At 41.6% G+C, this 26,096-nt stretch overlaps 2 protein-coding genes across 10 annotated transcripts in view; one reads left to right on the top strand and one right to left on the bottom strand.

Moving 5' to 3' along the window:
• The window catches only part of DENND4A (DENN domain containing 4A), a 139,243-nt gene extending 128,348 nt beyond the window's left edge, over positions 1–10,895 (top strand). For 3 of the 7 annotated variants that reach the window (XM_038580750.1, XM_038580751.1, XM_038580749.1), the window contains exons 29-34: positions 18–272; positions 1,241–1,358; positions 1,478–1,504; positions 1,978–2,140; positions 2,302–2,366; positions 8,363–10,895. In XM_038580750.1, coding sequence (XP_038436678.1) covers positions 18–272; positions 1,241–1,358; positions 1,478–1,504; positions 1,978–2,140; positions 2,302–2,366; positions 8,363–8,499 — 765 coding nt within the window. In that variant the 3' untranslated portion in view covers positions 8,500–10,895. The remainder of the gene's footprint in view (positions 1–17; positions 273–1,240; positions 1,359–1,477; positions 1,505–1,977; positions 2,141–2,301; positions 2,367–8,362) is intronic. The other 4 variants (XM_038580755.1, XM_038580753.1, XM_038580752.1 and 1 more) reach the window with 2 other exon arrangements.
• A 2,446-nt stretch (positions 10,896–13,341) lies between these two features.
• SLC24A1 (solute carrier family 24 member 1) overlaps positions 13,342–26,096 on the bottom strand; it is a 29,096-nt gene continuing 16,341 nt past the window's right edge. For 2 of the 3 annotated variants that reach the window (XM_038580757.1, XM_038580756.1), the window contains exons 4-10: positions 23,235–23,318; positions 22,014–22,105; positions 18,770–18,989; positions 18,216–18,562; positions 17,371–17,460; positions 16,346–16,512; positions 13,342–15,347 (exon numbers count right to left, since the gene is read on the bottom strand). In XM_038580757.1, coding sequence (XP_038436685.1) covers positions 15,098–15,347; positions 16,346–16,512; positions 17,371–17,460; positions 18,216–18,562; positions 18,770–18,989; positions 22,014–22,105; positions 23,235–23,318 — 1,250 coding nt within the window. In that variant the 3' untranslated portion in view covers positions 13,342–15,097. The remainder of the gene's footprint in view (positions 15,348–16,345; positions 16,513–17,370; positions 17,461–18,215; positions 18,563–18,769; positions 18,990–22,013; positions 22,106–23,234; positions 23,319–26,096) is intronic. The other variant, XM_038580758.1, reaches the window with a different exon arrangement.

Raw genomic sequence — 26,096 nt, 5'->3', positions numbered from 1 at the left:
TTTTATTTATTCAACAGGATTCTTTAGGATTAGAGTGGCACCTTCCTAGTCCAGATCCTATCACAGTTCCATATCTTAGTCCTTTAGTGGTATGGAAGGAGCTTGAAAGCTTACTGGAAAATGAAGGCGACCATGCAATAACAGTGGCAGACTTTGTGGATCATCATCCAATCGTGTTTTGGAACCTGGTGTGGTATTTTAGACGTCTCGACTTACCCAGTAACTTACCTGGATTGATTCTTTCTTCTGAGCATTGTAACAAGTATTCAAAGGTATGAAAATAAAAATTAACTAAAAGGCAGTGCTACTGTCACCATTATATTTGCATATACCAAATGACAAAAAAAGTAGTTTTTATGTTGTTTTTATAAAATAACCATCTGAAACATTAGATCAGTAAAATTGTTTTAGTTGCATTTTCAGATAGTTTTTCTTCCTAAAGCCCTAGCGTAAGACAAAATCAAGTTTTGTAGCCTTCTTGTAAAATTGACATAATAAAATGGTCTATGTTTTTATTGTAACCTCAAAAAGAAAGTGTCAGTGACTCTTACAAGAAGAGTTTGTGATTTGGCCCCACTCATGCCTCATACCTCCTTCAAAAACAAGCCTTACACATTTTTAGGAGGATGTCTGTTGTTCCTAGTTCAGCATGTCCTACCATTCTCTTCAGTCCTTTTCTCAGTTTTTGCATAGCATTTAGATAGTTATATGTTTACTTGTATTTTTGATATATTATTATGTAGAAGTGTTTTACTTCTTCATATGTGTATCATCCCCACTAAATCTCAACATCTCTAAATTAGGAACTTTTTCTGCCTACTTGTACTCATGTCTATGATTGTGCATATGCTTTGGATTTTCAGGACATGATGAATGAATGATTAAGAGGTTTACTCAGTGAGTTATCTAGGGTGAGGTCTTGGACCGATGTAGAATGAGGCTCCTGGGTTCATTTTTCTGGGCACCCTCAGTTATAAGCTGGTTAAGGTTAGCCCTTCATGGTACCCTTTCTTATTGATCTAAGTAATTGGTTAAAACTGCTACTTCAGAGAACATTAACTTCTCAACTCAGCTCATCTTCCTTCAGTAGAGTTAGATGCATACAAACCGGTCATTTCCTGCCCTCTTTCCTCTCTTGCATACATATATCCTAAACAATATTTGTAAGGATCTTTATAAGATATTTACCAAACATTATCAGGTAAGAATTGTTAATGAATATGTTTGTTCTTCAATACAGATTCCTCGCCACTGTATGTCAGAAGATAGTAAATACGTTTTAATACAAATGTTATGGGACAATATGAAATTACATCAGGATCCGGGACAGCCTTTGTACATCCTCTGGAATGCCCACAGTAAGTGCTGTCATAGAATGCTGACTTGGTTTATGTAAGAGTAATCTCTACTTGCTTTAAATAGCCTGAACTAATATATAACTAACTTCTATTTTACTATCCTACTTTTTGTCTTACAGGTCAAAATCGTACTCTTTTGTTTGAGAGTGAGTGTTAAGTTTGATGTTTTTAGTACTATCTTCCATGGAGGCCAAGGGATTTTTTGGTTTTTTGGTTTTGTGTTTTGAGTGATGCTACGTATGTGCTGGAGGGGTTATGTTTCATGGAGTTCGCTTTTAGCACATTGCTCGTCCCAGTTTCTTCTTTTTACATATTTGTTTGTTTCCATCCCAGGCTGCTGATTTAGAATTTTCTCCAGGGGCTGTATTAAGGAAAACGCATTTTTAGAATTTGTCTGTTTGAGGCCACAGAAAGCTTTAGGCCTATTTTCATCATTATGTGTCCTTCTGTTCCCTTTTTTTTTTTTCTTTCTCATTCTTAGATTTCTATTCCTTTATCTACTGCCCTTAATTTGTTTTTAGTGCTTTGTAACTTCTTTAATAACTATCAATTGCTGCTTAGTTACATTGTTCTTTATATAGAGTACGTTTTCCTTCATCTGCTCTTTGGTCTTTTACAGCCCAAAAGTATCCAATGGTCCATTTATTGCAAAAGGGTGATAATTCATTTAACCAGGAACTGTTGAAAAATATGGTAAAAAGCATTAAAATGAATGATGTCTATGGACCAATGAGTCAAATTTTAGAGACACTGAATAAATGTCCTCATTTTAAAAGACAGAGGTAAGTGTGTCTTAAATGAAAATAATGTTCCTCTAAAAAGTTTCATATTATTGGCTTAGTAATGTGTTTTATTATCTCATGCTTATATTAGTATAAATATTTTTGTGCAGAACGTAGAGACCATATGAATAGTAATATCTTCACTCCTTTTTCTCCCCTAGGAGTTTATATAGAGAAATACTATTTCTCTCACTTGTGGCACTGGGAAGAGAAAACATTGATATAGGTAATTCAGCATAACATCTAACAAGTAGAGTTTATATACCATGGTATCATTTTAAAAGTATTTTAAATATTGATAGTCTTTATTATTTTAGTATTATTATTTTAATATTAAACTATATTAATATATTCTGATTCTTTGATTTCTTTAATAGATACTTTAGTCATTGTTAGTAATAGTAATGATAAATGATAAAAGCTAACATTTTTTGAGGACCTGCTATGTACCTAACACTGAAGCAGGTACTTTCCATGTATTCTCTCTGATAATTCTCCCAAAAGTCCTATGAAACCGGGACTGCTGTTGTTTCAGAAGGGATGTAAAGTGGCTAGATATCTATTTCATAGGCCCCAAACTTTTTTGATTGATCATCTTCTTCTCTCAGTAGTTGTGCCTGGCTCCCTTTAAGTTTCCACTTATGGGTCTCAGGAAAGGACAGAAATAGTCCCCAGTAGATAAAAAAGAATGGGTGGCTATCAGGCATTGAGAGACTGGAGCAGAGTTTTGACATTTTGTCTGGGAAGTTATAATGTAAATAAGTTAATGAAAGTCATAATGATATATGTAAGTCCTCTGACTTGAGTGGTATCTGACTTGGGTGCCCTGCTTAAGTAAACCTTCCAATTAAAGAGTAGATGTGTAATCGGCCATACTTTATAGGTGATTGTATACTATCTTAAAAACATCCAGTTATTTAGAGTTGGTTAATACTGGTTGACTTTTTTTTTTTTTTAAGATTCATTTACTTATTTGAGAGGTGTGTGTGTCTGTGTGTGCGCGCACGCGTGTGCATGGAGGAGCAGAGGAAGAGGGAGAGGAAGAGAAGCAGATTCCCCACTGAGCATGCAGCAGGACACAGGGCTTGATCCCAGGACCCTGAGATCATGACTGAACAGAAACCAAGAGTTAAATCCTCAACCGACTGATCCACCCAGGCGCCTCTCAAAATGATGATAATATACAATAAGCTTATGCCCTATTACAGGTTGCTCAGCCAGACCATATGGAACATGAATAGAGAACAGGGGCATTCCCCGTGGTGCTAGCTTCCCAACAAGTTCACTAAAGGATGGGAAAGAGTAGGAGTTAGTGGATGAAGTAGAGGCCTTAGAGCGGCCATCCCCAACTGGGTATCTCAAGGCAGTATCAGTCACCTTCTCACCAAATATGACCTGTGTCAGTCTTGATGCCAAGAGAGAGCTTGTAGAATCCAGGAGCAATGATATGTGTGGGTGAGATGGCAAGCATCTTACAGAATGAAACTACTAGATAAAGGTAAATAGATAAAAGGTAATATTTTTTTATGTATTCATTATCTAAAGCGATTAACCTTTTCTTAGCACATTCTATAGAAAAGTCAAATTTAGCTAAAGTTTAAATTTCCTGACCCACTAAAATGATGCTGTGAGAGGGAAAGTATAAAAAGGCTTTTATCTCAACAATCCATCATTTACTTTGCTGTAGCCAAAACAAGCATTACATGATCCCTGCAGTGGTGCTGTTAAATTTCCTTATCCTTGCACCCCTTCCCCAACCAGAGCCAAATTTAAAAATATGCTTCCTTCCTGACCCTAACCCCCATGGAAAATTTTATTCCTCCTCTATTAGATCTGCTTGGAGATTATTATATAGGTACTTTTACTAGTACCTTAAAGGAATTTACCATTTCATGAGTTCAAGGGCTCTTTTCCCCTGACTCTCTGTGATGACAGACCTGATAGTAACTTCCTTTGCCAGTTCTTTGAAGGTTTCTGGAAGCATCTGAGTTCTTATGGCTTGTCCTTTATGGCTTTCTCTGGGTGCAGAACTCTTCATGGTCTATACATATGTTGGGTATCCCTCAAAAAACTATCACTTTCTGTGTAGACTCAGAATTGACGCCCAAAGAGAATTTAGAAATCCAAGAGGAAAGATCAGAGACTAGAGCAATAATGGGAGGAGAAAAGCAAATTTGATACCAAATATAAATGAGAAAATAATTGATATTAGAATGGACTAATGGAGGGGGAACCTAGATGTTAAAGGGTTAACTTCTGGAGGCTTCTGCTGAGAGGCAGACTGAACTATGCAGAGAAGGTGCCTAAAGTGCTTTGTGACCAGGAAAGAGTGTGGAGAATGAGTTTGAAGAAGCAGCCAGGAACTAGTTCATACAGTCTTATAGGCGCTGCCATGTATTTTGGACAGAATACTCAGTGTAGTGGGAAATACCTGGGGTTTTTTAAGCAGGAGAGAGACATGATCCAATATATATTTTACCAGAATCTCTAATCTATGGAGAACAAATTGGGTCCAGACCCAACAAATAGGGCAGTTAAGAAGGGCAAAGGGCAGTGAAAAGGGCAGTTAAGAAGCTAATGTAAGAGTACAAGTGGTTTCGGTGTGGTATTTTACACAAAACCAACATTTAAAGGAAAAAGAGGGGCTCTTGGGCTGGTTGGGTGGGAAGAGCCTGTGATTCTTGATCTTGGGAGTCATGAATTCAAGCTTCCACATTGGGTGTAGAGATTACTAAAAAATAAGTAAATAAGTAAACTTTAAAAAATAAAGGACAGACTGATTTGTAAAAAAAAAAAAAAAAAAAAAAAGTAAGACCCAGGGAAATATAACCAGGGAACAGTGTACTCAGAAGGTACATTGAGTCATAGATTTCCTTGTTAAAAAAAAAAAAAAAAAAAAGTGGAAAAATCTGGACAAATTCCAATAAAAAAGATAAAACTTACTTAGAATTAAGGACTATTTGATGGAGAAAGCTAACAAAAGCGTAACTGTGTTAAACCTATAATTTTTTTGTAAGTAAATACTGTATGAATGGGTTGAGGTGCCCTTTCCATTAAAAAGAGGAAAAGAATGAGGTGCCTGGGTGGCTCAGTCAGTTGAGCATCTGTCTTCAGCTCAGATCATGATTTCAGGGTCCTGGGATCAAGCCCTACATCAGGCTTCCTGCTCAGTGGGGAATCTGCTTCTCCCTCTCCCTCTGCAGCTCCCCCTGCGTGTTCTCTTTCTCTCTCTCTCTCTCTCTCTCTCAAATAAATAAAATCTTAAAAAAAAAAAACTGAATGGGTTCAAATTGCAACTAGGGGGCTTTGAGCAGAATGTTGTAAATATTTGTCCCTTTTTGGTTTGGGAGTTTTGTTTCATTTAGAGAGAGAGAGAGCACACATATATATATGAAAGAGCAGCAGAGCAGAGGGAGAGAGAGCATCTTAAGCAGGCTCACGCTCGGTGCAGAGATGGACACGGGGCTCAATCTCACGACCCTAAGGTTATGACCTGAGCTGACGGGGCTCAATCTCACGACCCTAAGGTTATGACCTGAGCTGAAATCAAGTCAGACACTTAACAGACTCAGCCACTAAATGATTAACTGGAAAATTAATCATCTAGGAACTTACATGTAAATACCTACATAACCTTTTACCTTACAAAACAGAAAAAGAGCAAACTAAACCCAAAGCAAGCAGAAGAAAGGAAGCAATAAGTATTACAGCAGAAATAAATGAAATAGAGAAAAAAACAGGAAAAAAAATTTTGAAGAGAAACTCATCAAAATCAAAATTGGTTCTTTGAAAAGATCAATGAAATTGACCTTTAGTAAGAGAAAAAGAAGATTCAAATTAATGAAATCAGGAATAAAAGAGGGTATACTCCTACTGCCCTTCCAGATATAAAAAGAGTTATAAGAGAGTACAATAAATAATTATATGACAATAAATTCAGTAACTCAGAAGAGATAGGCAAATTTCTACAAAGACAGAAACTATAAAACTGATTCTAAAATAGAAAACCTTAAAAGAGCTATAACAAATAAATAGATTGAGTCAATAATCAAAAACTTCCCAGAAAGAAAAACAAAACAAAAAACAAACAAAAAAAAAAAACCCCCAAAACTTCCCAGAAAGAAAAACCAGGACCAGATGGTGAATTCTATCAAATGTTTAAGGATTAACACCAATTGTGATGGACTTCATGTTTGTGCCCTATCTCTAGTATGTTAAAGCCCTAATGTGATGGTATTTGGAGATAAGGACCTGGGAAATTAATAACATCATTTGGTTGGAGCCCCCAGAATGGGATTAATATGGATTGAAGACTTAAATGTGAGATCTGAAACTATAAAACTCTTAGGAGAAAAGAACAAAAATCTGTTATGATATTGGATTTGGTATTGATTTCTTGGATGTGACACGCATAGGTACAAACAACAAAAGAAAAAATTTAAAAATTGGACTTAACAAAAATTTAAATTTTTTGCATCAAAAGATGATATCAGCAGTGTAAAAAGGCAACCCACAGAGTAGAAGAAAATACTTGCAAGTTGTATATCTGGTTAAGGGATTAATATCCAGAATAGAATTTTTTAAACTTCTAAAACTTAACAAAAAAAAAAGCCAATTCAAAATGGGCAAAGAACTTGAATAGACATTTCTCCAGAGAAGATATACAAATGGCCAATAAGCACATGAAGGATGCTCAACATCACTAATTATTAAGGAAATGCAAATCAAAACTATATTGGGGTTCTACTTCACACCATGATGCTGGCTCCTATGGAAAAAAAATAAGTATTTGTAAGGATATAGAAAATTGGAACCCTTGTACATTATTATTGAGAATGTCAAATGGTACAGCTGCTGTGGAAAACAATATGGCAATTCCCTTAAAAAGTTAAAAATAGGGGGTGCCTGGGTGACTCGGTTAAGTGTCTGCCTTCTGTTCGGGTTGTGATCCCAGGGTTCTAGGATCAGCCCCATGTCAGTCAGGTTCCTTGGTCAGTAGGGAGCCTGCTTTTCTCTCTCCCTCTGCCTGCTGCTCCTCCTGCTTGTGCTCGCTCTCTCTATATATATCAAATGAATATATACAGTCTTTTTTTTTTTTAGATTTTATTTATTTATTCATGAGAAACACAGAGACAGAGAGAGGCAGAGACTCAGGTAGAGGGAGAAGCAGGCTCCATGCAGGGAGCCCGATGGGGGACTCAATCCCAGAACTCCAGGATCACATCCTAAGCCGAAGGCAGACACTTAACTGCTGAGCTACCCAGGTGTCCCTACATACAGTCTTTAAAGAAAAACAGAATTTGGAAGAGATATTTGTACATCAGTGTTTACAGCAGTATTATTCATAATAGCTAAAATATGGAAACAATCCAGGTGTTCATTGAAGGATGAATGAACAAGCAAAATGTGCTCTTATACATACAGTGAAATATTATTCAGCCTTAAAAAAGAAGGAACTTCTGGCATATACTACAACATGGATGAACCTTAAGGACATTAGGTTAAGTGAAATAAGCTAATCACAAAAAGACAAATACTGTAGGATTCCACTTAAGAGGCACTTAATAGTTAAAATCACAGAGTCAGAAATAGAATGGTGGTTGATGGTGGAGGGTAGAATGGAGAATTATTGTTTAATGGGTATAGGATTTCAGTTTTGTATGAGGAAAGGAGTTATGGATGGTGGTGATGGTCTGTAATGCCAACGAACTATAAAATTGGGTAGGATGATAATTTTTATATGTATTTTACCACAACTTTAAAACTTGGGAAAAAAGACTCTTAAAAAGAAGATATCTTACAACTTTAAATTTCAATGGTCTTTATAATCTAGCTCTAAAATGCTAAGGATTGGGACTCCAGGTGGCTCAGTGGTTGGGTGTCTGCCTTCGACTCAGGGCATCATCCCAGAGTCCCAGGATCGAGGTCCACATCGGGCTCCCTGCGTGGAGCGTGCTTCTCCCTCTGCCTGAGTCTCTTCCTCTCTGTCTCTCTGTCTGCCATGAATAAATAAATGAATAAAATCCTAATAAATAAAATGCTAAGGATTTTAAGGTCCCTGTTTGAGCTCTGAACTCCTGTAGTCATTTAGTTGGCAGAAACGACCTAGAGATTGTTTCTTGGCCTCTGATTTTATAGTTCTGTAATATTACAAAAACTTGATTGTTGTTAATATCGAGTATAAATTGCTGAATGCCCTTCTTTCCTTATGAACTTTTGCAGATGCATTTGATAAAGAATACAAGATGGCATACGATCGTCTCACACCTAGTCAAGTCAAGAGTACACACAACTGTGATAGACCACCAAGTACAGGGGTGATGGAATGTCGAAAAACCTTTGGAGAACCTTATCTTTAAAATACGCACGTGTGTGTATATTTTCAATATGTATTATATAGTCCATGTATAAAATAACACTTAAAGACCCTAAACTCTTTTTCTTCAATTTTTGAAAATGCATTTGTAAATGGTTCAAAAGTCCAGATAGTGTATGTACAGAATGTTTTCAAAAGAGAAGAGTGACAAGTGAGGAAAGAGCCATTTTGTTTCCCGTTTCTTTTTTTTTTTCTTTACTTCTTCCATAACAAGTAATTAAGTATTTTTGTGACAAGGAAATCCCTGAACAAAATTACTTCTCAAAATAAGACAGTAGTTTCATGGTTTCTCTTGGAAGAGACACACTGAAAAATCGTGTATGGAACTTAAACAAATGTAAGATCAAAGTATTTCCTGTTTTCATAGACTATTCAAATGTTTTGACCATGAAGTTGTATTATACATATTTTAAATTGTTTATAGTAAGTTGATATTTTTTTAATTTTTAAACAATATAACAAACAAAATGAACTTAAACTTATGAAGCAAGCAGTTAAGTGCTTATTTTCCTTGTCTGCTGCTATTTGAAGTAATTAGTTCAGCTGCAGATCTCTATATGTATATCTATCAATCTCTATATATATATTTTTTATTACTTGGGGGAATGATTCAAATGTCAGTGCTAGTGTCAGTGTTGTGCTAGGATTGCATGTTAGTACCACTGATCCTGACTGCAGTGAATGAATGAAAGCAAAGGTGTGCACTGCCCAGACTGACTCATTGAGCCTTGTGGGAGGAGAGCTGGAGAGGTTCCAAGTCTGCTTCTGCAAAATCAGGTTCAATATACTACGATTTGAAAATTTTCTCTATCACTAACAGATGCATACAGTACACAGGGATAGCTTACAAAGCCAAATATCAATTTAAATTTTAATATTCTACATGAACATTTACTTTGGAAAATATGTCAAACAACTTATTCCAAATTTTACCCTTATTTTAATATCTAAAATATTGGGTATGATGCAGGTTATGTCATATTTATCTGGAATATGACCTACCAGAGTATTGTTATTATATATATATAATATATATACATATATATAAATATTCAAAATATTTTTTCAAAAGTAGAAAAATTATAACTCTCAAAGTACAGCCAGATAGAATTTCCCATATTGAGGAACATGGCTTTTTCAGTAAGCCTTCAGAATCTGAAGTGTATGGAATCTAAAACCCAGAAATATCCAGAAATCAGACAATAAATTGAATGTTTAAGTACCAAGAGTATTAAAGAGACTCTAAAAAAAATATTTTTAGTCCCCTTATTTCAAAACTTAGTTTTCTTTGGGTAATTTCTGATAAAAAGTATTCTTTGACTATTAGAATTATAGATTGTCAATATGTGTGTGTGCATGGTTACACACATTGTCATGAATGAATTCTCTAGACAATTTCAAAGAAGAAGGAAAGGGATGGTTCCAAATTTGGTGTGTAAAGCCAGTAGAGTCCAGGACACTTGTACTGGGGATATCTGAGACTTCGAATCAATTTAGCTACAGAAAAACTACCTTTTAAGTTCACACCATTAGTGAATAGCATCAAGCTGACACATTTCACAGCTTTCTACCTGGGGAAGTAATGGGGAGAGTTTACAAATGTGAAATTTTGGTTTGAATTAGTTTGGAGCTGAACTTGCTTACTTGAAAAATCTGGTGCTATGCACATATATATGCCTTTCCTTTGTAAATACAACTCCAGTCTTCTCCTTTATAATTCATATCCAAGTTTCACAGTCTAATGGAGTCTTTTGTTCCCTAAATCACTTGAAAATTGTCAAATGAGACTTTGGCATTGGCAACAAATATCCTTCCAAATAGGGTTCTGGGGTTCTATTTTGGTTTTTTTGTTGTTGTGTGTTTTCTTCCCTTATAAGAACAGCTTTCACTGCTTGTGTTTAACACAAAATATATGTAAGAATTATAGTTGTTTGATTTCAAATATCTGACCAAGAAAAGTGAGGTAAAGCCTATTCTTTATGGTTCAAACTCATATGGAAAAGTGAGTTTAATTTTTATCTCCTCCCTCACACACATACAAAGTTTTGTTTCTGCTTTTGGTTGGGTTTTATTTCCCCTACTTTAAATCCCCAGGGAATATTATTTGTACAAATTTAGTGTTTAAAAATAAAACCGAAAACATGAATAGAAAGTGGTAAGCCCTGCTCGAAAGAAAATTAACATCTAGATCATCCTTTAAAATAATTCTATACAAACTTTTCTTCAATTTTCTCTCTGTTGAGGATACATTTTGAAGAATCATGGCCAATTGTGTTGGAGAGAAATACATTTTTGCTACATTATGTGTCTCTTGTTTTCTTACTCTTAGTTTTGTTTATACATTTAACAGTTGAAAATAAACCATGCTGTGTCCTGGTATAACTTGTTTACTACTTCCTCCCATGGTGTTTTGAATGTCATACATTTGTATTTTGTATTTTAATATTCAGCTTTTCCTCCTACTGCCAGATGGGGGAATTATGCAGTCTATTCATATTCTGATTTTTTGTCTTTTCCATTCCCTGGTATTTTGGGGGGACAAGGGTGCTTTAAAACTCTAAAACTACCAGTTTATTTTATTTAAGTTTTTCTTATATGTTTTTACATTTTTGTATATGGCCCCAGAAAATGTTGGTTCAGCATTTTAGGTGATAAATACTTATTTTACTTTATGCTGGTAATTACTATGATACTTTAATGCAACTCGCAAGTGTTAGCCTGGTGTATGTACAGAGAAGGCGGTTATATTGTATTTCTAAATACTGTTGTAAGCATATGGTTAGAAGATACCAGTTTGTATGGTAATGTGAGATGGCTCGGTTTTATTTTGATTTTTCCTACTAGAACTTAAAAGCTGCTATTAGGCACTTCATTTCAAAGCAGAAAGGGAAAGGACGGGCTGCCTCTTTAGGAGAGCCCTGGGTCCCCTTGGGCGCTAGAGCTAGCCTGCTTTGCCCTTCCTGTTTGAGACTAAGTTTTCTTTCAGAATTGCATTCACTGGCAGCTGCATACCAGTTTACCTTAATATTCTCAGACGTATTCTCTTCTTATCCCTTTATACTGGCCTCTTCCTCTGGCTTCAAAGCAAGTACATCTTCTGGCTGAATTATTTTTGTTTACAAAAATTAGCAGGCACAAATTAATATAAGAATTTGTCTCTTACACAAAAAGCCTGTGTGCATGTGCTTATTCTCCAAGATGGTAGCAGACTCTACTGATGAAGTCTCTATGGCCTTTCTACAGTTGCTGTCATTTGCATGGCTCCCTCTTTTTGTCTGTATAGATTTTTTTCAGACGTTGTCCTGTGATAAAACCCCTGGAGCAACTGACAGAATTTTCTGTAAAGGAAATTTTTCAGGTTTTGCCTGCTTATCACACTGAAGGGCCTGAAGACCAAAGACGGGCCTTAGGCTATGAAGGCAGCCTTAGGCCGGGGTGTCCTGGTCGGCTCTAGTGACCCCTATTCCCCACCGCCACCCCCCACCCCCCACCCCCCGGTAGAGACAGCCCTGATCATAAGTCCTCTCTGCACCTTCCATAACGGCCAGTCCCAAAACATATTGCACTTGGAGGATTGGGAGGAGACTCTCCCACAAAAAAGGATCCCAAGGGTATTCTTTGTCAAGGAAGGCCAGCCTGTTCTTCAAATGTATCTACCAGTCTGTGCCCTCAATACTACATTCCAGTTCCTGCTCCCTTAGGTATTCAATATTTAAATAAAGGTAATGATGTTATAGACAGTGTCATAAAAGGCCAAGCCTATAATTTTGATAAAAATATTTTTAGATCTATTGACGGAAGCAACCATTTAACCATGTAAACATTTAAACAGAACATCACTTTTCAAAAATTTGGAAGGAATCTTTTTTTTTTTTTTTCCAGTTCTATATAGAAGAACCTTAACCCATTAAATCAGGAAGACGTTCACATTTTTAGAAATTTGGCCCAAATCCATTACCAGGATCATCAAGGAAAATACGACTGCGGGAGGGATGAAACCATCATTTGTGCAGCCACTGTCCACCAACTGAGATATCCAGCGGGACAGTTCAGGCATCCTAGGCTGAATGAGTGACCCAGCATTTGTCCCATGTGACTAGATAGGTCACTTCACTTATCAAATGAGAGAACCATCTCACCATTATCTTGACATTTTTAGATGATTCTTCACCCTACAACAGCACAATTTTAATAAGTTATAGATTTATAAACATATAACAAAAAAATTTCATTTCCAAGCATAACAAATTTGTTACATATGTAACAAAAGTTACATAGTTTTCCATCTCCCTGAAGCCTCCTTTCTCCCTCCCACCCCAGTGACTTCTTACTCATCCATCAAGACCCAGCTTTCATTTCACTTGACTCTTTCTGTAACAGTGTTAAGTGATCAGACCTTCCTCTCTAAGGAAAGCAAAATACCAGACATCCAGCAAACTGATGGGAATAGGTAGGATGTTAGATCCTTAGAGTTGACCTTAATCATGAAATGGCTGTCCAGCACTTTCTTGTGACAAAATGTTTCACTGTCCAGTACTCCTCATCAGTCATTCTGGGGAAAAGCCTCAGATCCCAGGCTATCAGGCAACGTCCCTGAGGCTAGATGGAATTGGCTGCAGAAGCCCAGAGTTTGGCATTGGGGCCAAACTCCCTTCTGTCTCATTCCCTCCTCCTGTTCTTGGACCATGCCATATGGAGACCAGGTAACACAGCAGCAGCAATGAGGATAACTAAGAATATGGAATGTGAACGTGATCCGTAGTTTTCTTGAGCATTCTGACCAAGTGACCTAAAGGTGTAGATGAACTCATCCATGTTTGGAAAATAAAATACCATTGGGACTCACAATTTATTGAAATTTAATAAAAGTCATTTCCAAAGAATGTGAATCCTGGGGCAGGGAGATCATTAATTAATCAGCCCATCATAAGAGATGGATTATGGACTAAAGTATTTCGAACATAGCCCTTCAACACCAAAATGTTTGATTTGACTTTTTTTACATCACATCTGTCCTGCTATCTAGTCTTCAATGAGTCTTCTCGTGTTTGTAATTAAAGCCATATTCACCATCATAATCTATAGTCACCTGAGCTCCTTTTGCTCTGAAACCAGACATAGCACTATTTCATTTCTAATATGTCCCTAAACTCAATGCTAGTATGAGCAGCAAGCTGTGGTATTTAATATACAAGCACTTCAAATTGCATATATAATATTTAAATAACCACACAATTTTTTAAAACACAGTAGTCTTTTACACTAGCTATTGGAAGCAGTGATACTCTTTCTCACCATGTTGTCATCATGTTAAGAATTTTTGGAATTTCAGGATGCCTGAGTGGCTCAGTGGTTGAGCATCTGCCTTTGGCTCAGGGTGTGATCCCAAGGTCCCGGGATCGAGTCCCACATCGGGCTCCCTGCATGGAGCCTGCCCCTCCTTCTGCCTCTCTCTGTGTGTTTCTCATGAATAAATAAAATATATTTAAAAAAAAAAAGAATTTGGAATTTCTCCTTTGTAACTTCCTGGAGATCCACTTCTAAGCCACACAGGAAATCAGTCTTCTTGCTTTATAATCCTTTCTAGGTTGACACACAAAAATATCATTACCCCACTGGATCTCTTACTTTATAAACCAGATTTAGTGCTACTGATTTTGGATTCTTTTTAAAATTACTCCTTTTCTTACTAGTAGCAGCTGTCACTGTTAGGTGAGAAGATGCTGGAGAAGCCAGGGCAGCTTTGTATGACTGTTTAATCCCTTACGGTGACAGCTTGATGGAGACAACACTAACTTGGATTTTCTAGTAAGTACATATGTTTAAATAGACCTTATTTCCTTCCCTAATATCTCCTTCACTTCCAATTCAAGGGCGATTATAAGTTTTAATTTCTGGGGCTACTTTTTTAATTTCAGTTTTCAGAAATGCAGCTATAAGAGCTAAGGTAGTCCTTTTAAACTATAAAATATTGGTACACATTTGTCTGGACTACAGTGTGTAATGATAATTGATTCCTGTTATACTTTTTTTTTCTAGTCTTAGCTCCTTAAACCCACAGATAACTGGACCTGTAATGTTTACAAACCTGATAAAACCTCCTGTTTTAAACAGAAAAAGAGGGGACAGCAAATTGCAGCATGTTCTTGGGCCAGGGAAGGGGGTATAGACCACATCTGCATCTTTGGATCGGCAGCCCTTCAGGAATGATCAGGGAACTGCGAGCATGGGAACTTGTCTTACTGCTATTGTAAGCATCCCAGCCCTCACCCCCAAGTTAGCGCTCATTCAGAAAACCCTCTGACTCCATAGGTCCTTCTCCTGGCCTCCACATGATGGCTGCTGACGTCACTCAGGGGTAGGAACGCCATCCCTCCGGAGGTGAGATTCTTAAGCCATAACGAGCTGCAGGGGTTTCAAGGATAATGTTCAGTCCCAGATCACATGCCTATCAGAGGCTCTTGGCCACTCTGGTCACTCTCCTGGACCATGTTCATTCTTTAATTAATGTAACAAGAAGTACAGTAGCTTCTGGCATGGTTTCCTGATCCATGTCCGTTGTGAGCAACAGTGACTCTGACTCAGACAGACACAGGACAGGAAATGATTCGATCTTCTAACATCACGCTGATTATCAAGAATACAAAGTAAAGGAGGAACATCGTGAAGCCCAAAATCTTGTTCATTCTCCATTTGCACGATGCAATTGAAGAGATCACAAACAAGAGCATGAGAAAAAGCAAAACAATTGCACAAAACAAGCCATTGCTGCTGACTGGAACTGGCTGTAATCCATTGAGGAGAGAGAAAAGCAACCAAGGAACAGGCAGGCTGCAAGATTGAAGAAATAATGTGAACATTCTTAATTTATAACATAACAATCCCATATACATGATAATAATCCCACACACATAAACAGAATTTTACAATTTACAAAGCATTTTTACACACACACACACAAGCCTACCAAATAGAAGAGAAAATATCAGCCCCATTTCACAGATGATGAAACTAAAGTTAAGGGAAATTGAAATTACATGCCCAAGGACTCACAATAACTAGAAGACCCTAAATTAGGACTGAAATTTTCTGAGTCCAAGTGGGGTTTTTTCCCTTCATAATTCATGATCTGTGTATGAGGAATCTCAGTGGGTTGATGTGTGACTCTTTAATCTCTCAATTTTTATGATAAATCCCATCTCAGGCTAACATGTCTTTAAATTCTTTATGGATGAGGGCTCTCCTGTGTTCCACCTCCCCCCCTCCATACACACACATACACAAATTCAAATTAAAGAAACCAAAGCCACCATCCAAATCTGAGATAGGCCTATGGAAATGAAAACAGTCCAGAGGTTCTGCTCGGACCAGTTGGGAGGAGGCAGTAAGAGAATGGGTACAGGAAGATGCAGCATTTGCATGTTTAGACAAAATGCTTTTAGAGCCTCTAAGCTGGCAGGAGTCCAAATGCAAAGGGCAGAAATATCAGGAAGCGAAATTGAGTCATTGCTCCTTCTAACCCCACATGTACACCGTGGAGGTCAGTGAACAGAGCATTTGACTGTTTTTGGTAATGAATTTGATGGACTTTGTTTTTCAATTCATCTATAAATTCTACTCAGTTACCTTTCAGGCAGCATTTTTGTCCTATTATCCCATTTGGCTGTGATGAATGAAGGGAGGATATTTTGCTGCCTTGTAGACACTAATAACGTAAATGCCCTTTTATTCCATGTATAAATAATGAAGCAGAAAAACCAGTGAACGGAACCAACACAGTGTTTTCCAGTCATGTTCAATATGCCTTGGGAAACAACTTTGCCACTCACCCCACAGTGATATCAAATATGTTACTGCCCACAGAGCTTGACACAGCCATGTCTCCCAGGCCTTTCCGCGCAACAATCACACTGGTGATGAGGTCAGGAATGGATGTGCCTGCTGCTAGGATCGTCAAACCCATAATCTCTTCAGAAATCCCTACTGTTTCACCAACCTGGTAAAAAAGTAACAGTGATGAGAAACCATGGCAATGTCAAGGGGGACATCTGAGGCTCTCCAAAGCACCAACCACATGCTATTTTGTGCAAACCCAACACCTTTTCCCCCCCAAGCTCAGCACACTCCTTTAAGCCTGGGAGAAATGGACCACCCAGTGAAAGAGCAGGGCCCCTGCTCAAGGCTTCAGGGCATGATGGAGTTCTTGTCCAAATTGGACCACAAGTCTATCTCTAATACCACCTCTCACTGTCATGCCAACTACAACCATCTCCACCTTTCCAAAAGAACTACTCCTCCAAAGATCTGTCCATATCATGTGTCCATTTCCAGAACCATAGACGCCTGCTATGTGCCAGGAACTAAGAGGCTGGAGATAGAAGAACGAGCACAACAGTGACCCTATTCCCAGGCTAGTGAAGCGGAAAAGCTCATACCCAAAACCCCCAGGTAGAACAGAAAAGCCAGGGGAACTCAGAGGAAGGCTGACTAGATGCCCAAGAGGAGGCAAAACTGAATCTGCTCTCACGAGTATGCATAGTGTCACCAGGTGGAGAGAACAAGGGCAAGCATCACAGAGCCCAGAATAAGGCTAATAAGCAACACAGTCAGCTGGGTCCGACAGCGAAGGGCCTTCTGTGTCAGGCTGCAATATGACTGTAAGACAAGAGCCACACTTGAAAATTCCACACTCAATGGAATAAAAAGTCAACTTGTGAGCCTTTACAAGCAATACAGAAACTACAAATTCACTTGAGCCTCACCACCACCTGGGTACTGGACATTCACCCTGAAGGGGGAAAAAAGTGTCCTTGGGCCCCACGGATGAAGGATTTAGTTCCCACTGTTCACTCACCTGGTGAGCCCACCATACCATCAGGTATGAGAACATGGCTATCCACACGATGGATCCCAGGAAGGTGACAACAAAAAACTTCCTAGACTCCTGTTTGCAAGTGTGAAAAGGAAGAGAAAGAAGTTGCAGAGACTAAAGGTCTTTGGCCCTTCAGAGGGAGCCCCAGAAGCAGTGATGGGATCTGCCAGGGAAGTGATGGAAAGGGTCTGGAGACGTGTCTGCTGAGGTCATGATCTCCAGTGAGGACCCTGAGATGGCTGGGGTAGGAAGAGGTTGGCGGCCTAAAGGGAGTCCGACCAGCAGGGCATTCAGCAGATATCAAACTGAAGACAGCTATTTGCTTTCCCTAGAACCACACTGGTCTAGGTGTTAGGTGTGGATTCTACAACCACCCCCAACCCCATCTCTGGCCCTACCCACCTCCGGACCTCGAGATAGAGTATGGATGGCCTTTGGGTAGAGTATATTATCAGAGCTTTTCCTATAAATGAGAATGCTGGGTAGAAATAGTACTTTCCCCCTAGGCTTTCAGAATATCCCTGTGACATATGGGGAGCAGGGGGCTTGGCATCATTCCCATATTAAAATCAAGAAACTGACAATAGAGGTTAAAGGACTACTTCACCTGCTTATAGTGATGGAAATAAGCACATTTTAGGGCCTCCCAAGTCCACCGGGATGTCCCCTCGGGGCATGGTCCCTTCTGGAGCTGCAAGGTGCGTCCCAGATACTCTCTGTAGCTGAGCCCTGCCAAGCTGAGTTGTCCTGTCCTCCCACCTCTTGAGTGGGAGTGCCTAGAGACTCCACAGACCCCCGCCCCCAGGGCCACCGCTGGGCAAACTCACCAGCCTCCGGACGTCAGGCACTGTGAGCCACAGCGGGAACACAATGGGCAGGAGGAACAGGTAGATGGCCTGCTTCTGCCTGGTCTCGGGCCACTCCAGGGACAAAGGCTCCTCATTGGCCTCCTCTTCTTCCTCGTCCTCTTCCTCGTCCTCCTCCTCCTCACCCTCCTCATCGTCCTCCTCCTCTTCCTCCTCTTCATCTTCACTGCCATCTTCTTTACCTCCCCCTTCACCATCTTTACCTTTCTCATCACCTTGGGCTTCACCTTGACTTTCAGCATTGAATTCCTGCTCTTCATTTTCATCCTCATCAACTTTCATTTCACCGTCTTCTGCTTGGAGTTCACCTTCACTGTCACAATCAGCAACGTCTTTTCCTTCTTCGATTTCACCCTCAGGTTCACCTTCTCCCGCTTCAATTTCACCTTCAGGTTCACCTTCTCCTGCTTCTGCTTTGATTTCATCTTCATGCTCACCTTCTCCTTCTCCTGCTTTGATTTCATCTTCATGCTCACCTTCTCCTTCTCCTGCTTTGATTTCATCTTCATGCTCACCTTCTCCTTCTCCTGCTTTGATTTCATCTTCATGCTCACCTTCTCCTTCTCCTGCTTTGATTTCATCTTCATGCTCACCTTCTCCTTCTCCTGCTTTGATTTCACCTTCACCTTCCAGTTGAGTTTCACCTCCACCTTGTCCATTTTCACCTCCACCAGGAGCTTCCACCTCTTCACCTATCACTTCACCTGTGCTCTCAGCTCCAGCCACCTCTCCTTCCTGCAATTCAAAGCCAATAGATTAGTGTGTAATAACTGCTCTGCTTGTTTTCCTTTCCAGTTTTTCCCCCATTTTTGTTGTTGTTCTCGGAAAGAATCTAAAAACCTGAGTATGTGGAGGAAACTAGTGCAATCCTTCAGCAAAATTCCCTTCCTAGCATTCCCACCTGGTGGTTGTCCTGTCTTTATCTGATCATTTTTCAGGGATGAAAAACTCACCACATCAGGTGGCTTCTGCATCCTGACAACTCTGATTAAAGTCCATATTCATAATAAGGTTCTACCCTCTATGTATAGTTTGACTCTTTGGAGCCACACAGAACAAAGCTAATCACCCTTCCACAAGACTGCGTTTTTCCCCATGGGTCAGAGATTCCCAGATTTTTCCATCTTTCCATGCTATGCCCTGAAGCCTCCTCCCCATGTTGGTGAACTTATTCTAGTTAGATTACACCCCATGAGGAAGCTTTGAAAGCAACACAAAACACCACACAGAGTAGGATTATCACCTCCTTTTCTTAGATACCTGTTTCTATTAGTGTTGCCTAGTATGGCATATCTTTTGGTGGATACATTGCTAAGTCTACTAAAACTTCTAAGTTGTCATATTACCTTTTATGTATAAAATGATGATGATAATACCTACTTATGGAGTGTTTTTATGTGCCAGGCACCATGCTAAATGGCTTAAATAATAATAATAGCTAGCACTTAGTGCATTTCATGAGTTAATTAATTTATGATAAAGATAGAATTGAACCCATCTAATAGATGGAGAAACTAGGTTACAGAGCAGTTAAATAACTTGCCCATAGTTGGCACAATAAGTGCCAAGGGGGGTCCCAAGGCATTAAAGTTGGGCCTTGTAATACAGATAGTCCAACTCTCAGCCTCTTAACCATCAAGCTACCCTGCTTTGCAAATGCCAAAGATGAAAGAGATCTTTGGTTCTCAAAGCTGCTAGCTTGGGGACCTTAGTAGGAATACAGATTTTTAAAATAAATTAATAAAAGAAATACAGATGTCCTGGCCCCATCTGGGTCAAGTGAATTAGAAGCCAGGAGTCTATCTTAATGTGCTCACAAGTGCTCCTAATATATCCACTTGTAGACGAGGGTTTGGGAACCAAGGACTGACTCCATATACACTCTAAAGCCACTAACTCTGAGTGTCCACGGATTAGGCACGCGACTAACCTATAGCAACATGCTGAGCCAGTCGGTTGAGCAAATGACTCGGGCTGTGTGCCCATGGAGTATGTCACCTATAACAAATTTTGTGACACAGCCAACCCCTAAAGGATGCTCAGTGATTCTCAATCCTGCTGCATATTAGAATCACCTGGAGGCTTTAAAAACATTCATGCCCAAGGACCCACCCCAGATATTCTAATTTAATTAGTTGAGGGTGAGGTCTGGGCATTTTTTAAAGTTCCTCAAATTATTCTAATATGCAACCAGAGTTGTAAACCCCTGATGTAGTAATCAAATATTAATATTCATGAGGCCTGTGCTTTGAATTGGAAATGAACAACAAGAAGATTTTAGTCTGAAATAATTCCTGCCCTCCCTCCTCCACCCCCATCAGGAGAGAAATCTTCCTGGAAAAGATAGTAAGTCATTTAAATCCATAAGTATGGGAGTGTCTGCCCAACCTGCCATCTTTTCTCTGAGAACTGTCACCCCTAACACCCTCTGAACGGGTGGCTCTCTTTTTCCATGTTGGAGTCAAAGCAACTCACCACTCCCTGCCACAGCTGATTGGACAAAGGCTGGATCCCTGACCTGTGACCTGGTTTGAACAGATTCTGTCTCTTCTGAGACTGGGAGCCAGTCATTGGTTGATGCCCCTGTGGACCTGAGGCCCGGCATGGTGGTTTAGGGCTACGTGTGCCAAGAAGAAAGCAATAAGAAGAAAGCAAATGAAGTCAGGCTACCAGGAGAAGCTGAGATAAAGCCTGCACACAGAGAAGGGGACATGAGGGAAAGCAAGAGAAAGAGTGAGAAGCCACTGGAGTCACAGATGCCTGCTCAGGCCTAAGTGCAGTTCTCTCTGAGACTGATCTTGCCCTTGGATTTCAGGAGATACCTCCATATTCTCTTAATCTCTTTCACTTAAGCTGGCTGTAATGGGTCTACTCAGGACACTCATGATACCATCAAGTTTAGACACTAAACCCAAAGTTGCTGGCTTTGGGATGAGATATAATTGACTGTTTCTCGGTGTCAAGCAGAAAAAAACAAACAGGGATGGAACTTGTAAACGAAATGCTTATTTACTGTCATTACTCAACCCTTACTAAGCACAGCTGTGTATGCCAGGCATTGCATTTTTCTCGTGGGAGAGACAGACAACTCAGACCTGCATCCTGCCTGCCGGAACCTCGCCACCTGCAGGAGAACTAAGAGAGGCTACTAAATAGAGTTTGGGGAAGGCAGTGCTAAGACAGAGACCCCTGAGACAGAGACCAAGTACGAAGGGCATTCGTTCATCAGATGGGGGCTATAGAGGGCCAGGGAAGCTTGATGGCAATGGAGGCATTTACAGTGGCCTGGAGGGGAAAAGGTATCCTGAGGTGGGAGGACCAAGGCCTGGAGGTAGGAAAGCGGAGACAAGGAGCCCAGTTTGGCTGGAGCGTGGTGGAAGAGGCTGTGTGGCCATAAAGACGGTGACGATGGAACTCTGGAAGCCCTGTGGACAAACCTCAGGGGGGTCCCAAGGCATTTATCCAGCAACCCTCCCCGCTGCGTTCAGAGCTGCCTGGTCTCATTGCCCCCTAGTTTCTGACAGATCCCCTAACAGCTACTCCTCATGTTCTTACAGCGTGTGATGGTTGGCAACACATTCTCATATGTATTATCTCACTCATACTAAGCCATTAAGGGTGAATTAACTGGCCCCGTGCGAGCCTCAGAGGAATGGACCCCAAATAGTGTTTCAGACCCTCAAAAAGGAAGGATTTTTGATCAGCAAGCCCTTCCCTGGACCTCTTAGATTCTCCACCTGAGAAGAGGCCTGTGCCTACCTGACCACCAGCATCCTCTTCTTGATCTCCCTTGGCATCTGGAGCAGGCGCTGGCGTGACTGTGACCTCAGGAAGCTCGGCTGACTCCTCCTCTTAAAGGATAAACATGGAATAGGTCAGACAAGCAGGTTCTGAGAGCAGCTGCCAGAGGCTAGTGTGAGGGGCTATGGGGCTATTGGACTTGTCCCCCTCAGCATCTCAGAAAGTTTGGGGAACTTCTTGTTGATAGAAAAAGTAACATGATGTGATACAAACAGTTATTGTCCCGTCCACAGAGATAGCTGCAGACAAGGGGGCAGCTGGGAGGTGGCCATCCTTGCTCCCCTGTATTCACAAACATTTCCATCCTGATCAGTGCGGCCAAGGATCCCATGAACAGCTTGGGCAACTGAGACCAGAGAGAGGGCAAAGCTCCAGCCCTCAGGGGCTGAGCCTTCCCCCTACCACCTACGTGGAGAGGATCCTGAATACTTCAAAGGCAGCCACTTGGAAGCCTTGAAATAGGACTGCAGGGAAGGGAGACTAGGAAAGCCTGGAAAGCAGGGCTTAGGAAGAGGCCCTCTCACTTCTTTGCTCTGTGGCTTTAGGCAAGTCACTTGACCTCTCAACCTGGGTCTCCTTGTCTATAAAATTGGAAAAATGGCTGTTGCTCTCCTTCCTTCCAAGGGTTGCTGGGTGCATTAGGCAGGCCTGGTGTGCTGTGCAGCACCCTCAAGGCAGTAGCTCTCTCCCTCCATCTGGGCTTGGCACATGGATGCTGTACTTCTGTATCATGGGACCTCTGGGTCCTTCCCTCCCGGGGTTGCTGGTCTCAGACCAATCCCTACCAGCACTATCCTTGTGTAGAAGTGACAGGAAAAAGAAACGGGCCAATAGAGTCTCCTTTGGGATGAGATTTGGTGAAAAAGAAATAGGACTTCAATCACACACACACACACACACACACACACACACACACACACACACATACACCAGCCTGGCCTGGCCTGGCCGGGCCCATCAGAGGGGAGTGTACAGGGAGTCTTCCAGGACCTCCCTTAAGCCAGCAGCCCCATCAGAAAGGAAGCACGCTGGAAGGAGAAGGCCAGAGTGCAGCACCAGATCATCGCTCCAGCTGACGGGTTCAGAGAGGCCAAGAGGCATGCCTCAGCCCCTGGCCTGAGGGAGGAAGGAAGGAGGAAGGTGGCAGGAGGAAACCCAGCGGTCTTGCCATCCTCTCACCTTCTTGTTTGTTCTCTGTGTTAGCGTGAGGCTTGGCTTTGGCCTCCTGACTCAAGCTCTCCTCCTTGTCTCTGGAGGGGCGGGCTGCAAACAAGAAAGGGAACACATCTTATCTGGGACCCTGCAGTGGGGCTGGCCAGCTGACGTGGGTGGGAAGAGGCTGGCCTGGGAGTTGTGGTCTGGATGCTGGTCCTACTAGGCTTGTTCATGCTGCCCAATCCCAAACTTTCACCTTAAATCTCCTGCATCATTACTAACTGGCTGTGATCTTAGGCAAATCACTTCCCCTATCTAATCTTATTTCCTTTCTGATAAAACGACATGGTTGGACTCAGAAGCAACAAATAAGATTTATTTCCTTTATGAGTTCTGGTCATGGCTGTTTGAGTGCTAAATTGAGGAGAATTCTGATCCAAGGTTGGTAGGAGGTTGCCATGATTGATCAGTGATGTCTGCAATGATCAGAGAATGGGCCAAAAAATGGCAAGGAGACATTTTTGCCATCCTTGGACTCCATTAACTATAAGGTCCTTAGCACCTCACTTTCTTTTTTTTTTTTTCTTTTTTTTTTTTTTCTTTTTTTTAGCACCTCACTTTCTATGAAGCTTTGCTATAGTTCCAGGGCCACTACTGGTGACTATGCTTATGAGACTTCCTTCTCTGGTCAGAAAGGGCAAATAGCTGACCACCAAGCTCCCTGCCACACCCTTTCTGATTCTATGTACCTGGAGTCCAAGCAGGACCTCTTTCTTTCCAGATCCCTGTGTATACACTTTGCCAGAAGCCCACAGAGCCCTGTATGTGCAGAATGGTGCTGCTGACTTCCAAACAAGAAAAATAGGGAGGGCAACCTCTTTCAACGTGATGATGTTCCAGACACCATGCAAAGTGCTTTACAGGTGTAATTCAAGGTAGGAGGCACAGAGACTGAGGTACAGGGGCTCATGAAGGTCCTCCTAACAGCTGTGTAGCCTAGGAGGGTAAGGACAATGGTGATAGAACAAAGCGGTGCCATGGAATCCATTTAGAAGTCCAGGCTTACTCTCCCCTGTGAGCGCCGGTGACTTTGGGAAGCCTGGGTACCCTCTCTAAGCCTCAGTGTCCCCCTCCAAAAAGGGAACATCATGATACCCTCAGAGCACGGATATGGGGGTCTGTGAGACAAAATTAAAACTGTTTTAACTGCTACAATTAAAAATTGCTACGTTAGCTGGGATGCTGGGACCAGAGGGCCTGGGTTTGAATCCTGGTTTTGCCGCTTGCTACCCAAGGACCTTGCTGACTGATCCGTAACTTCTCTGTACCTGTAAGATCTTACAGGGCTGTTAAAGGAATAAATAAGTTTACGCACGAAGGTGCCTAAAACAGTGCCTGGCACCTGGAAAGCACCACAGAAGCATTAGCTACAACAAGGATGAAGTGACGAGAGCGGTTGTGAACAGCTGTGCCACCCTGGGAGCAACTCTGCGGTGGCCCAGGACTCCAGAGGGTTCGAGTTAGAAGGGACACTTTAGGTGCTCCAGTCCATGACGCGGGCAGACTGGGAAGGGGCAAGGCAGGAAGCCGCGGAGATCATACCCCACCTGGGTCCAGGATGGGCAAGAAAGATAAACATGGAGTGTCCTCCTTCCAGCCCAGCACTTGAACACTCAGAGTTGGTTCTGGCAGGAGGCTGCACCTGCAGAGCCAGCACTCGGGCACGCAGGCCCCTGCAAGTGTCCCGGTGGCCTCCCCAGCAGGTCCTCAGCTGTGCGGTCAGGAACCCGGCACTCCGCTGCCTCTTTCGTCCACACAACTTTAATTGCCTCCCCCCAGCATGGATGGAGCATCACGGTCTTCTGTGGAGCAACACAGAGTTGCTGTTACCACAGGAAAGCTCCCTGGGCTGCCGTTCTGGCCCTGAGAGTGGCCGCTGCCTGTAGGCTGAAAGGGCTGGCGAGAAAAACCAAGTTCCCCTGTTGCCTTCTTGCCCCTCATTACACACCCTAACCCTCATCTCCATGCCACTGAGGATAGCAGGTCCCCAGGACCTCCTTCCGTTCCTCCCTCCCTCTTTCTCGTGCATACACACACATATCCAAGGGAAACCACCAAAAAAGGCATAGGATCCTGGAGACGAGAAGGCCTTTCACAGGGTAGGTGAGAGTTCAGACCACACATCAGCTCTGTGGAAAGAGAAACATCTGGAGAGCCATTTGGAAACACAAACATGGATCTGGAAAGTCTTAGGAAGAAAGGCCTTCATCACCGCTTTGCAAGGTCCCAGCCCCTCCTGGATGGGGTCTTGGGGTGTAGAATCAGAGTTGGCTTCTCTGAGCAGGACTTCATCCCAGAGCATATCAGCAATCGTCCGCCGCAGAGGCCTTTCCACGCCTGCCTCATGTGCACACAATGTACCAAGCTCGCTTGTCTTCCCGGGGATGTCACCGGCTCCCCCATCACTTGTTTCCTCACATGGCCTTTCTGCTCTCAGCGTGGCCGGATCATCTCCTACTTAGTATCAATCTCCTCTGACCTCTGCCTGGCCTGGCCATCACATAATCCTGTTAGGGCAAGTAGGTCAGCCGTTGGTAGGCTCCTGGTCACGGCCCAGGCAGGGGCACCTGAGGTCCCATTCAGGAGAAGATCTTTCTCTTCAGGACTTTGCTAGAGTTGGTGAGTTGGCCACAAGGAGTGGCCAAGCATAACCCAGAAATACAGCTTCCTTCACTGCCCCAGGTCAGACGTCTCTGCAGTACTGATCACCCATAGGCTGCTGGTACTACGAACTCCACTCTCAAAACTCCGGGGCCACTGTTTCTCTGGGGCTGATACTTAGGAGTGGCCTCCCTCAGTGTCTGTCGAGGCTCACCCTGAAGATTT

This window comes from Canis lupus, chromosome 30, assembly GCF_011100685.1.
Source record: "Canis lupus familiaris isolate Mischka breed German Shepherd chromosome 30, alternate assembly UU_Cfam_GSD_1.0, whole genome shotgun sequence".
Taxonomy (NCBI): domain Eukaryota; kingdom Metazoa; phylum Chordata; class Mammalia; order Carnivora; family Canidae; genus Canis; species Canis lupus.
Note: the sequence above shows the minus strand (reverse complement) of the source record. Positions and strands in the feature narration are given on the sequence as shown.